Genomic DNA, 13,734 nt, shown 5'->3' with positions numbered 1-13,734 from the left:
GTACACAATTTTAAGGGTGATTAGGAGTCCTTTAATGAGTCAAATTAGAAATTTTATTAGGTCTACACATTCCCCATCAATTGGAGAAGATTTAAATAACGAACATGAGTCGAGGTTTAGTTTTGAGGCCGGTTGCGACCTGGCAAATACTCTTGGTCAAAACTTGATACTTTTTTTTTAAATTTCGACCTTAGGTTTTGGGCCTTGTATGACCTCCATTTCATCTGATTTATTGCCTCGTATCTATTTAAGGCATAATAAACACAATGGAACTAGTATTTTGCCTAAGAAAAACCACTAAAAAGTTATCATTCAATTATACTTACAAATGACTAGTTTCGACTTCGAGAAGTACAAATTGTAATGCATACATGCATAGAATCATTAGCATACATGAATTGTTTGATAGCATGGTTATGTATACAACAAGACAATAAAATACACTGACCAACTAGTATTAAGTGATGGCTTGTTCAAGGCATGAACAAAACAATTTTTTTTTGAAAAGGGAAGTTTGAAACTGTTGGGTATGGCTTGTCTTCACATTCTGTTGCTAACAAACATGGGGGCATGTAGAGGCCTTTTATTACTTTGGGCCTCGGAGTTTCATTTGTAGTTTGGGCTTGGGTCCATGAATAATTGTTGTGGCTTAAGAGGTGTTTGAAGGCAATATAGGAGCAAAGAGCTATTTGAAGGCAAAGGAGTTGCGGAAATAGGGTGAAAATGAGGAGAAATCAGCAAATATGGGTCAAAATCTAAGCTGTGAAACTAGGGTAGAAAGGTCTAAAGGTCTAAAGGTTTCAACCGAGATAGAGGATTTTATAAGAAATAATTGACTGAGACTGGCAGTTTTGGTCAAAGTTTCGGTATGTCTCGATCAAAACATTGTACTGAAATGAAAAATCTGTAAATTTCGTTTTTTATTTTGAAAATTGCAGATATTTTGGTTGAAATTTCGACCATTTCGGTGGAAATTTATTCCATGATAATAAGTATAACTTATTTGTAAGATTTTTGCTGCTGCTGCTGGGCAATGCATATTGGATTGGCATCCCAAGCCTGATTTCTTCTCTCATCTTTTCCTCCAAGAGCACATTCAAGCTGCTATTCAGGGCTTCCCTTTTAACATCCGTGAATTAAGCTAACCCCCTCACCTAATTCTTCTTCTAACGTTCTAATCCCCAAAGCCTAGTGTCTCCCTTTTCAATCTCATTTTTCACATACTCCAACTCATTCTAACACCTCCATAGTCCAATTCAACCATTAGTGTTGTTCCATAACCTGTTCACAGCACATCCAAACCACCAGTGCCACTTGATGCATGCTGCTGCCCATTCCATCATAAAGAACCCCAAATTTCTATTTTCTTAATTTTGCAATTGCTTCACATCCAGCGATTAAATCCCTTTGGCATCCTGAAGATACAATCCACTCGAGCCCCTTGACCTTCAACCTGAAGTAGGTCCACATCTTGGTCAGTAGAAACCCCAACTTCCAAATCCATTCATAACCTGGTTATTCCATAAAATCTGTATCACTTCCAATCCAGCCATCCAGATAGCGATTACATACTTTGCCTACCTTCCTAACAAATTCATTCAACCTATATATATATATATATATATATATATGCATACCAAACCTGGCAAAACCCAATTTACTGAAACTCATAATTCATCATTTCAATGTTATCCGAAAAGATCCCAAATTCTTTGTGATTTACTCCCCATCATTTACTGGTCATTACCATTACAACCGAACCCTAATTCTGTTGTAACCCTTGATGTAAATTGCTTCTAGGGGTTTGACAGGGCCTAGGGGTACTTCCCAAACCCTATGGCAGCACCTAAGTTGATCCAGGAGTATTTTGGTAACTATGAAAATTTCGTGGTGTCCTAGGTTTTGGCCCCATTGAGTCTAATTAAGTGTCAGGATCCTATATCTGTTTTTATTCTCTTATTTGGATCATTGTTTTGTCTTTTACTAAAGAGTCCTTGTCTAGATGTAATTCCTAGTGTGTGTCAGATTCCCCAAATTGAGTCTACTTTTTATTAGGTCTCCATATCTACTCTTAGAATCCTAATAGGATCTCTCTAGAGTGAGTTACAATAGAGTCCTTGTTTAGTTGAGAAGTTGTTAGTTAAGCCAGAGTCACATTTAGAATTAGAGGGTCAGTTTGAAGTCAATAAGGTTTCTCAGTCTTGGCCTTAGTTTGTTTCTTTTAGATGCTATAAATAAAGCCTCTATTTTATATAAACACTAGTTGAATTGATTAATAAAATTGAGAGTTTCGAGGAAACCAGTTGTGGGCTTCCTTGGGAGGTCTGCGGCGGCTTTGCAAGGTGTTCAAACATTGTCTTCAAGCTTCAGTAAATTCCTGCAGCAATTCAACAATCCCAGCAACCTCCTTCGACGTCCAACTTCCAAGTAAGTAACTAACTACAGCCCATCCCCTCCCCATTCCACCCTTCTCCTTCCCCTTCTCCCCTATCAAATTGAAGCCTCCCCCACCCTTCTCCTTGCTTGCGGCATTACCTATCCCCCTTCCTTTCAAACTCTTAATCCCCAGCCCCCAACCACCCCTTCCCCCTTCGAGTTTTCATGACCTCTTCATTAAGGGCTTGACTCTCAACCTCGTCTTCCACTGTCTCAATCCTGTTGTGTTTCTCAAGCTCTTTTGATGTTACTTTAGTAGGTGCAGGCCGCAGCTCTTTATGTTCCACTATTTCAGTAAGATCCTGGTAGTTGTCCAATTGTTCTTCTTAGAAGGGCTTAGGGTTTGGATGAATGGTTAAAGAGAATGGGGAGTTTGAAATTCTAGGGTTTCGGGTTTCTAATGATGAAGATGGAATTGCAGAATTCCCTTGGGTTTAGATGGGAGGGGAGGAGGGGAGGGGCTGAAACCTAGTATAAAGGTAGGGTATGGGGAGGGGATTCTAATTCCTTATAGGGATAGGTCTTGGGTAAGCCCAAGGGTTTAGGTTAAGGTTTTTTTCTGGTTCTAAATTTCTGGAAAACTCCTAGGCTGCTGCAAGCTAGGAGGGGAAGAAGAAAAGAAGGAATAGAGAGGTGGGATTGTTGGTCTAGGGTTGGGGAAGGTAAGGAGCTAAAGAATTAGGGGTTAGGGAGGGGAATAGGAGTTGCCGCAGGGTTGGTAATGATTTGCGATGGGGGGAGGGGGCTGCCATTGTAGATTTAGGGTTAGGGGAATGGGGAAAGGCCTTAAGATGGGAGAAGAAGAAGAGGGTAGGGGCTGGGGTTGGGGTGAGCTTCAGTACTTTTGGAGATCAAGGATGCTAGGGTTTCTTCACAATTCTACAGTAGTTCTTCAAGTCATGGCTGGCATAGGTAAGCGAGAGTGAAAAAGCCGTGGAAACTTCAGAAATTAATAAACTCCGGCAGCCGTGGGCTTCCCTCCTTGGAAACTGATGACTCCAACCAATTCCTTCAATCAATTCTTTATTCAATAATCAACTCTTTTGCTTACAAGGGGGAGATTTTTTTTATAGCCTTTACATTGAAGGGTTTCCTACTAAGACTCAAGCTTAAAAAACAAATCAAACTTGGACTCTTACTTGACTCATGACTCCAACAAATTGAGTAAGGAATTCTATTTTATGGAACTCCTAATTTAAAGAAACTGCAAGAATTAAAAGACTCCTTACTTAAGAAGGAAACCAATTTAAGATGGGATTCCAACTAGACCTTTCCTGTTGGGACTAGGACACATTTCTAACTAATCATAGACTGACTCAAACGTAAAAACAGAAGTGGATATGGACTACTGACAGTACTCTGCGTCCAATAAAAAGTGATTGGGACCCCAAAAGAGATGCCCAATGACAAATTTGCCCCTCCTCAGGTTTGGCCTTCATGGAGGGCCTCAGGAAATTGGGCAGCGGTCCTCCCTGGTTTTGTCAATTAGATTAGAATTTTTTAAATACTACTGTTCAGAACAGTGCGTACTTCTGATTTTCTTCTGTTTATTCTTCTTTTACTTCTCTTGTCTTTGTCTTTTGCTGTTTCTCCTTTGTCTCTGGTAATCACATTAGGCCCTCTTGGCAGTTTTTACCTCCAACCTTCTTGATTTCACCTAAGATTTTGTGCAAAGGTAACCCTTCCCTGTGCAATTCAAGCCCAAAAGCTTTCGCTTTGCTGAATTTTGGACTGTTGAAGAAACCTGCAGTTAAGAAGTTTCCCTAATCTGGTTTCATGTTTCCTTGGCCCTCTTCAGTTGGTTTATTTCAACCACTGACTTGTGTGTAGTTGCAAACCTCAGAATTTTGGAGCAGAATACTTTCAGATAGGAGAAATCCCAGCAATAGACTGAACCCATCATTCGGTCTCAAGGTTGGAGATGATCCAGCTTTCCTCCATTCCCATAATTTCCTTTTTAGTAAGTTATCCAATTTCCATAAATACCCCTTGCTTCCTTTGGCATTCTGTTTGTCCCTCTTTTCATTTAATTCCAAAGTTGCCCCTCCCCCTATTGGATGTTACCTTTCCCTATTATGTTTGGTTTTCTCTTAAAATTAAACTTCCATCTATTTACAGAATTGTCAATCCAAGTGTAAACTTCAGTTTAATAGCCATTCGGCTGTCAAATTTTAAATTTCAGCGCCTATTCACAATTCTGCCATCAGTTGCCTAAGCTTTCAAATATTCATAGTTTTTCCCTCAAAAAAGAAAAATTCATAGTTTTGTTTCTTGTACTTATGAATTGAAATTTCCATTTCTTGTTTGGGCCTGTAAGCAATCGGACAAGGGTAACCTGACCTGGATCGGCATCACCTGAACTTGGCTGGTTGATACAAGTCCCTGGTTTGTTGGCTTCTAGATGATCTCCCATCAATGTAGGACTACATTAAGGAGTCTTCTATTTTATTTTTAAATACAGTTTTATGGGTTGGAGAAAAGTTAGACTGGGTTGTGTTTACTAGAATGATATGTGACCTTCAGTGCTTATCCTTTCTTTATTCCTCTATTTTTATTTTTTATTACATTTTTTCCCCAAGCTCTGCTTCTGGGCAACACCGACACAGCACGAAATTTGGTTGATGTCCTTGGTCCAACATCCTTTGTTTCCAGTTATACCCCTATTCAATTAATCAAACCCTTCTGATATCCTTTATCCTTCTCTTCCTTCTTAATCATTCTGCTTATTTCCAATTCTGCCATCTCTCTATAAACTTCACTTTGTTGATTTGCCTAAATGAATCCAAGAGCATTCCGACCCTGGAGGATGAGATCAGTAACCTTAAAAATCTTATTCTGGATTTACAATTCCAATTGTTTAAGTTGATTACTAGGACTGGTTTTCGATACTGATCTACCTTTTCCATTGAGGTGCTGTGTAAATCGAGATGGATGTGTGAACTATGGTTTCAAAACAAACTTATTAGAGACAAATAAGCTTTAGCTTTGTGTCTTCCTTTGCATTTACTACCTTTAATTCCCCTTCCCTACAATGATCGTTCATGTTGCTCTATGCAATATATGAGTGGGATAAATGCTTAAGTTTCTGATGTCTTAACACAGGGCTCCACTTTTTGAAGTTCAAAAGAATGACTGGGACTGCTCCTGTGCTGTGCTTTGGGACCCCATCCATGCTGACTGTGCTGTTCCTCAGGTTAGTCATTTTTTTTCCTCACTATTTATAGTCATTTCGATTTCATTATTCTCCAATTTTATTAATATTTCTCTGGTGTCATTTCCTTAGTATTTTATTTGGTAAATTTGGAAGTCAATTTGTGTAACATGCTGTGGCATTCTTATCGTGGTTGTATGCAGCAACTCCAAACTGTATCCTAGACACATTGCCTTCTAAACTTTGTTATACTTATAGGGTAGGATGTTGTAGTAGTGATTCTGAAAATACCAAAAATATTGTTAGGTCCATAGCTGTCATGGTGCATTGGTGAAGCAAGACGTTGGGGTCCACCTAAGCACTTAAGCATCATGTTGTAGGACTGAATATGAAGATAATAAGGCCAAAACACTGTTCACATGGACAGTGTCACTGCCTATTGTTTTGCCTTTGAGTGATATTTGAAAATATTGCGGGCCCTAGACCAGATAATGTGAAGATCTTTGAGAAGGGTTGATTTTGTCTTTGACTAGATTTGGAGTTTATTTAGTTTCTATTTTTTATATAGTCTTATGCCAGACTTGGTATGAATATGTGTGGCTTCTGTTTCAATTTGGATTGTCAACTAACCGATATTTGGTCAAAAAAATTTGATTAAATTTTTGGAGAATAAAAATGGAAAAATTCATCTGGTAGTTCAACTTTTGATAATGGATTCTCTATATTTTCTTGTGAAAGATGGAGATGATGGTGTTGGTAGGGTAGTGGTGAGGGGGCTGGGTGGTGCAGATCCAAATGGATTTATGCTGCTTAGGATTCATGTTTTCTCTTCTGCAGAGCGTGAACTGAGATGGGAACAGACAAAATAAGTCGAAGTTAGGGGTGTAAACAAATCGGATTCAGATTGGATAGTGGTAATACCATATTCGTATCCTATTATATTCGGACGGATTTGGATAATATCCTATCGATTTTGGACGGATTCAGTCGGATTCGGATGATAGTCGGATAATTATTTTTGTAAGTAGATTTTTCTAATGGTTATGATTGTAGATTGGATACGAGTTTTCGACTACCTGTTGACATCTTTACCATTTTATTTGTGAAGGTTAGGTTTGAAATTTAAGAATTTAGCAACTTTGATGTTTATTTTAGTAGAAAATCTAGAAAAATTTCACATATATCAAGTAAAAAAAATTATAAAAAATAAGAAAGCAAATCCAAAAAAGTTAACTTAATTAGATAATTTTATCAGACGGATAACTATCAGTCGGAAAGGGTATTATCATATCCACATCCTATTAGTAATCACACGGATTTGGATACCCCTAAACAGATACGGATGCGAATTTAGGAGTGGATATGGATTATCCATTTACACCCACCCCTAGTCGAAATGTCGAACTTGATTTAGGATCTTTGAGGTATTCAACGAAATTTTGACATGGATATGTAGCTATTCAACGAAAATGATGGTGTCTGGAAATTGTGTTTGTTATCAAAGCCAAACATTCTTTGAGGAAAACCTGTGGAAAGCTTCTTGAAAGTTGGTAAGCCAAAGCAATCCAATGTAAAACCTTCTCAAATGGCTAAAGCAAGCTGTTCAGGCTTCTCAAAGGATTTTAAATGTCTAAATCCATGTCATTCAATTCTCGTTAGTGTTTGAGGGCCTTCAATGCATCTTTGTAGTTATGGAGATAAAATGTCTGAGTTGGGTCAGTGCAGATCTTAATCATGATCTAGACCTATGTCTGCTCAAACTAAAGGATCATAATGGTGGATTTTATCTGGCTTAAATCTGCATATATTTTACTCATTGGTTCTTATGCATGCTACAGGTGTAAATGTTTGCTTTTCCAGTCAAATCCTGTAAACGCTTATATGTGGTTCTAGATGATGTAGTTTGGATCTTCATGTCTGAAGCTGGGAAAATGAATGCATGTAAAAACCCTTCGTGGATCTGACCTCCTGCATTTTATGTATGTGCAGACTCTGAGTGTACGCATAATGTATGCACTATATGTTGAGAATTCACACTAATGCAACCTGGAAGAACCAAACAGTTAGTGTTAGAAAATTCCAATTTGACCAGTCAACCATCGTCGATATCAATGTCCATACTGCATTCCAATGAAGATACAGAAACGCGGACGAATGTATTCATAAACACATCCAATTATTGACCTTCCTACCAGTATAAAACCCTGGAATAATAAAATGGATCTTGTGTCTAAAATTGTCTCTAACCTGGTACAAGTCCTGCTTCTGCAAGGTCCTCTGAGGGGTGGGCTAGGGACTAACCTATAGCATGTTTAATGCAAGAATCCACTGTCAGACTCAAGCCACAGTTTTGTCCTTTTTTTTTTTTTTTTTTTTTTTTTTTTTTTGGGGGGGGGGGGGGGGTGGTGGCGGTAGCGGAGGGTTTGTTCCATGTCCAAACTTAAGACTGAACCAGCTAGGCACTCATAAAAGTAAGGTGATATTTCAACAACATTATTCCTATTTATTTACATTTTTTGCTTATAGAAGCATGTATGGCAACACAGTTAGCTTTCCTCTTCTCATATATGTTGATTTTCCTACTTTCTTAGTCATTACAACCATTTTTTTTTTACAGTGTGTTTTGCCACTGGTGTGGATGTTGGGGTTTGTTGTAAATAAACAATTCTGCTGCATATTTAGTTTTTATATTTCTTTTTCTGATGTGATACTTTTTTCAATTCAGGAGCTGGATACTGATCAAGTTCTAATGCATCTGAAATATATAGAAATGGTATGCCCAATTACTTTCTTGACAAGGTCTGCAATAGGCACATGTTACGGTGTTTTGTTCACTTGAATTTGAATTTCTGGTTGGATTTTATCAGTTCTGGTGGGTGGGGGTTTGCCATCAAGCAGTAGGCGCAGGGCCATTGGCTACGTTTTGTTTTTCAGGTCATCTTTGTTCTTCCAGGGTGGGGTGTGTTTGTCTATAGACCATTCCATTGCATGAAGCTTCCTGCTACTGCAGGAAGGGCTGTTCTCTGTTAAAGAGGGGGAAAAAAGTTGGTCTGGATGTGTTTATGATCTTGATCTGGCTATTTGAATCTAGGCAACTTTTAGTTTCATCTTTTCTGTTTATGATCTGACACCTTGGTTCTAGGCAATTTTAGTTTCATCCTTTTTAATGCTATTTGAGGTAACTGATGCTTTAAAGAAAATGAAAAAATGTAAAACAGTAGGTCCAGATGGTATTTCAGTGGAAGAAGTGTAAATTGGCTGTGTAATTTCATGCGCAGGTGTAGGCATTCCCCCTACAACACAGAAACTGTGGGGCTGGATGATACCCTTTTTGAATCTTACTTGGTCTTTTATTTAAGATCTATTTGGGGTTATTATCCTAATAATGTGTTGGCGGCGAATCCTAGATGGAAATCCTGGTTTTTGCTTGAATCCTAGTTTTATATGACTTGCATTCACCTTTTGTGGCTATAAATATAGTTGTACTTGCTCAGTTGAGCTCATGTTGAATAAGAAGAGTTTAGTTGAATTTACTTAATCCAATATCAGCACTCTTTCTAGTTCCTACAATCTGCAGTGACACGATTGTGTCCTTCAATGATACGTCGTTACACAACATATCCTAGCCCTAGCATTAAACCCGTTTTCCTTGGGGGCAACATTAATCTTCTGATGTTTAAATAATAAAGGTAATAGTCTAGGCAGTGTTGTTCTAGACTGGTAGGACACCAACTAGGAGACAACGTGTAGGATCTGCGTCGAATGGTTGAGCTCAGGTCGGTCTAAAACAGGGCGTGCAATCTACTTGAAGGGTAGTGCTGGGTAGAAGTTACGATTGATGGCAGGATTTGACTAGTGTGCTATGGGGAGTGAGGCTTTGGGATTACGCATAGAATGTTTGAGTGCATATCAGAAAGGATGAAAGTCTCAGATTTCAGCTAGTCTAAATGCATCCAAATTTGAATGGTTTGTTAATAGAATGAGGGTGTATGTGATTAAAATATGGTGGGGTCTGGATGGCTGGATAAAAATTATTTAGGCACTATGAAACTAGTAGGTTAGGGCTGTATTTGGAAGTTCAGAGTTCCTGATAGAAGACTTGGACCAAAATTTTGGTGGAAGCTTGAGGGGTTGGAGAGGGTTGTTCAAATTTTATTTGGGGATGTTTGATGGTTAATTTGGTCTGTGACTTAGTGATGGTGTTGGAAAATAAAAATTGAAAGAGAGAAGCTGCAGATTTGGATTTAGAAGGTTAGAAGTAGATTTGGGAGCTGGGGATTGATTCAACTTACTGATGTTAGATGAGGGAGCAACTTAAATGCTTGGAGATCATGAATTTGCAGGAAATTCCAGCAACTATGAAGAGTTTTTATTGGAAATCAAATGTGGCAGCTTAGGGAGACTGAAGAATTGGGTGGAGGGGATGGGGAAAGCTAAATAACTCTGAAATGGCTGGCCATACTTGGAAATGCTTCATTAATCAAGTCATGGGGCGAAATTGACCAATTACATCTAATACTTATGGCCACTCAAACTGAACTGAAAAATTGAAGCCAATAAAACCATGACTCAAAACATATAGTGAACAGTAACTTTAGGAATCCCCTTTTTCAGCTTTAGAACATCAAAGAATGACTCAAAACAACTAATAGGCTAATTAAAAATTTAATAAAATCCTAAACTATTCGAGTGATTTGGTGCCTGGTGTAGGGAGGAGTCCCTATTCATGATTCATGAGGCTGTTTTTTGGCAGCCAAAATGAATAGATGAGGTTTTCCTTCCCGCCCACCCCCCCCCCCCCCCCCCCCCCCCAAAAAAAAAGAGGCAGCCAAACTATATCACTGAGTTATACCATGGAGGAACTAAATCTAATGAGCTTGTACAAAATTAAGGGAGAGTTTGAAATCCACTCAAGGCAAGAAAGAATATTTTGTAGCACCAATTTGATTTTATAGCAAGATCAACGACCCAAGCTATTGTTTGCTTAGAAGACTAACGGAAAGATTTAGAGAATATAAATTGAATCACATATTGTCTTCATTGAATTGATGAGTAAGGATATGCATAGTTTAGGCTTTGTATCTAGTATGGCTTCAAACAGAGTTGATTGGATGGCAAGAATCCATGTAGCTGACCCCATTTAGCTGGGCAAGTCTTCTTGTTGTTGTATTGTCTTCATTCAATTAGATAAAGCTTATGATGAGTCCCTAGAGAGTTGGAAAATGTAAGAAGAAAAATATGTTTTGAGTACACTCAATTGTCATAATAGCTACGAAATCCAAGGCATGACAAAACCAACACGGTATCCAAAGTTTCAACATTTAAGCATCACCAAAGCCTCTTTTGCCAGAAGCTTAAGGTTTTAGTTTCAGTTACAGAACTGAATCACTGTGAGTACACAAAAGTCATCTGACAAACATGCTGCCCTGGAAGTACATCATCTGGATTGTAACCTACATACCATGCATGTAAAATTTTTAAAGTATTTAGTTGATAGGAAGTCACCCATTGGTACAGCTGCTGCTTCTACCATGAAAGGTCAGATAGGGAGCCAGAATGAAACATGAAGTTTCTTATTTTGTTAGACATATGAGCCGATGGCTACTCCTTAATTAGTTAGCTTCTGTAGAAAAATATGTTAATGATACAAACTTGAAAGAATCCTGAGGTCAAGACTGTTGGTGTTTTTGCCTCCACTCTACTTGGGTCCCCCAAATCTCCCCCCTTCTTGTGTCTGATTTTGGGCAGTGACTGCATATGCTGTTGGGTCATTGGTGACCCTTCTTACTGTTGTATGTTGCCATTCTTTCATGATTTTCTGTTTTGTGATTTAAGTTTTTTCATTATTTTTTTATTTGTTTTATTATTTAAGCTTCAGGTTGTTTTTGCCCTTACAGTTTCGGTTTTTTCTTCTTAAAATACTTGTAGTTGAGGCCACGACTGGCTGCTAAAAAGCGAAAATTGAGTCAGAGTATGAATGAAGAGGACAAGAAAGTATAGAATTAGATTTTGATGGTAAGGACATGAATATTATGTTGTCTTTTCATGTATTATGTATATTATGGTTGAATGGTATTCAGATTTCTTATTATTGAGCCATTTTTTTTTTTAACCCCCATGATGTGTTCAACACACTCATACAACTTTCACAATTTTGTATGACCAAGAGTCAACCGATGCTGTAACGAAATGCCTAGTCGATAGCAGTTTTAGTGCTGTAATTATCAACTCCTAATCTGCCCCTTCACCACCGCAGCTCACTGCATATGTCTTTATATCATTGTTTGCCAATTTCATTTCCCCTCGCCAGTTTTCCATTTGAAATTTTAGGACTTGACACAGAAAAATATTGAATATAAGATTGTTTTGGTGTGCTGGAACAGATGGGATAAGTGTATGGAGAAAGAAAATTGAATTTACTCTGAAAATTAGTCTTGAGCTCATTTTTGTTTGCGTCTTGATTAGAGTTATTGGAGGTGAAATCCCCACAGAAATGTTTTTGTTGATGTTATTTGCTGGATGAAACTAAAGCAAAGATATAGACCAAAACTTTCCAAGCAGTTTTCACCAACTTGGGATGTTTAGCAATTACAGCCACACTGTTTGCAACTGAAACAAAGAGGAGTTTCTTTGAAAGGTAAAGAGAGCCATTTGAAAAGATGGAAGAAAGAGAAACTACACATGGGGTATTAGCAAAACATACATACATAACCACCAGCAAGCATGCTTCTATCCTTGACTCCACTTTTCCCTTTCTGCTTATACATACGTTATTACATACTATCAAATATGCATAATAAATCACCACGTGGCCGTCGGGCATCGGCCATTGGTAGGATGGTTGGTTGGGTCAGCCATTGAACTAAGCCACGGTGGTCAGTACTAATGTTGAGAGGTCCTCTCTTGGTCTCTGTTGCTCTCTGAGTCTCTGTCTCTGTCTCTGTGTATTGGAAGATATAGTGGAGGTTTGCATAAACTGATGTAGATAAAACTTCTACTCCAAAAAGAGGGTAAAAAAGAAGTTGTAGTTCCTTTTGCCATTGCTTTGTGAGTTGTAGGTTGCAAATAGATTGAATTGGGTTTACCTATCCATATTTGTTTTTGACTATGGATAGGTTTTGACAGACAGTAACTGGATATTAACATTACCAATACTAGTTAATTATCCTACATGGCTATGAAGGAAGATCGAAAATGGAATGAATTTAGGGGAGAAGGAAAAAAAATTGCTACATTTGGCACCACAAACATCGAATATTAAAATTGGGCCTTTCGGTTGTGAAGCAACTTGGAATTGGACTATGACTATTACCATGCCTAATGGCAACACAATTGCTGTATCTCAGGGACGAAATACTCACCACAGCCACAGATGGATTTGTGTATCTGCCAACTCTAGTGGTTTTGTATTTTTCTGCTCTTTCTCTTATCAAACAAAAATAACTAAATAAAGTTATTTTTTGGCTTTTGCCAACTCTAATGCAAGTGCTTGGTGAACCATGTAAGTATTGCATTTTGATTCTCTTGTGTCATTTTTCTTCTTTGCATTCTGTTATTCTCGTGTTGATTGATATTGTGAAAATGATAATAATCAAGTAGGTAGGTAGGTAGGTTCTCAGTTGGCGGTTCCAGACCCGATTATGCCCAACAGTGAGATCTTTATATCAATCTGAGGGTAAATGTATGTCAATCAGTTTATTTGGTATGATAATGGTATGAGGTAATACGTATTTAAATACCATATCGATACTAACAAATACTAAATTAATATACCCTTAAAACTTAACAAGTGAAATATTATTTGATCGTAGAAATGCCATTCATGTCAAGTGCACCCATCAAAATTGGAACAAATGAGTTGCCAAATCCACTTATCATTGCCGGCATAACCATAAAATAAAAATTTCTCATTTACTCACCAAGAATTTGATCGTTGGATATCACACGTTGTCTGCTTTGGTTGTTCCTCAGTATTATCTCAAATTTTCTCTCAATTATAAGAAGATTTAAATATAATAATAGTCCACAAACCCAGAGGTTGTATATGTAATTTGCTTGGGTAATATTAGTTCAAATTTCGCTGTATATATTGTTCATTTCAATTTACTCTGGAAGTTAATTTGAGAGCAGGAAAATATGGATTTTAA

General features: G+C 37.9%; 1 protein-coding gene across 2 annotated transcripts in view; it reads left to right on the top strand.

Moving 5' to 3' along the window:
* Window positions 1-12,384, top strand: part of LOC149015782 (RING/FYVE/PHD zinc finger superfamily protein) — a 43,593-nt gene extending 31,209 nt beyond the window's left edge. The window contains exons 7-9 of one of the 2 annotated variants that reach the window (XM_089155536.1): window positions 5,539-5,629; window positions 8,313-8,360; window positions 11,516-12,384. In XM_089155536.1, coding sequence (XP_089011662.1) covers window positions 5,539-5,629; window positions 8,313-8,360; window positions 11,516-11,587 — 211 coding nt within the window. In that variant the 3' untranslated portion in view covers window positions 11,588-12,384. The remainder of the gene's footprint in view (window positions 1-5,538; window positions 5,630-8,312; window positions 8,361-11,515) is intronic. The other variant, XM_089155535.1, reaches the window with a different exon arrangement.
* Window positions 12,385-13,734: the final 1,350 nt, after the last annotated feature.

This window comes from Hakea prostrata, chromosome 5, assembly GCF_041222555.1.
Source record: "Hakea prostrata isolate BN-2017 chromosome 5, UWA_Hpros_2, whole genome shotgun sequence".
Classification (NCBI taxonomy): Eukaryota; Viridiplantae; Streptophyta; class Magnoliopsida; order Proteales; family Proteaceae; genus Hakea; species Hakea prostrata.
This window is presented reverse-complemented; position numbering and strand designations above follow the sequence as displayed.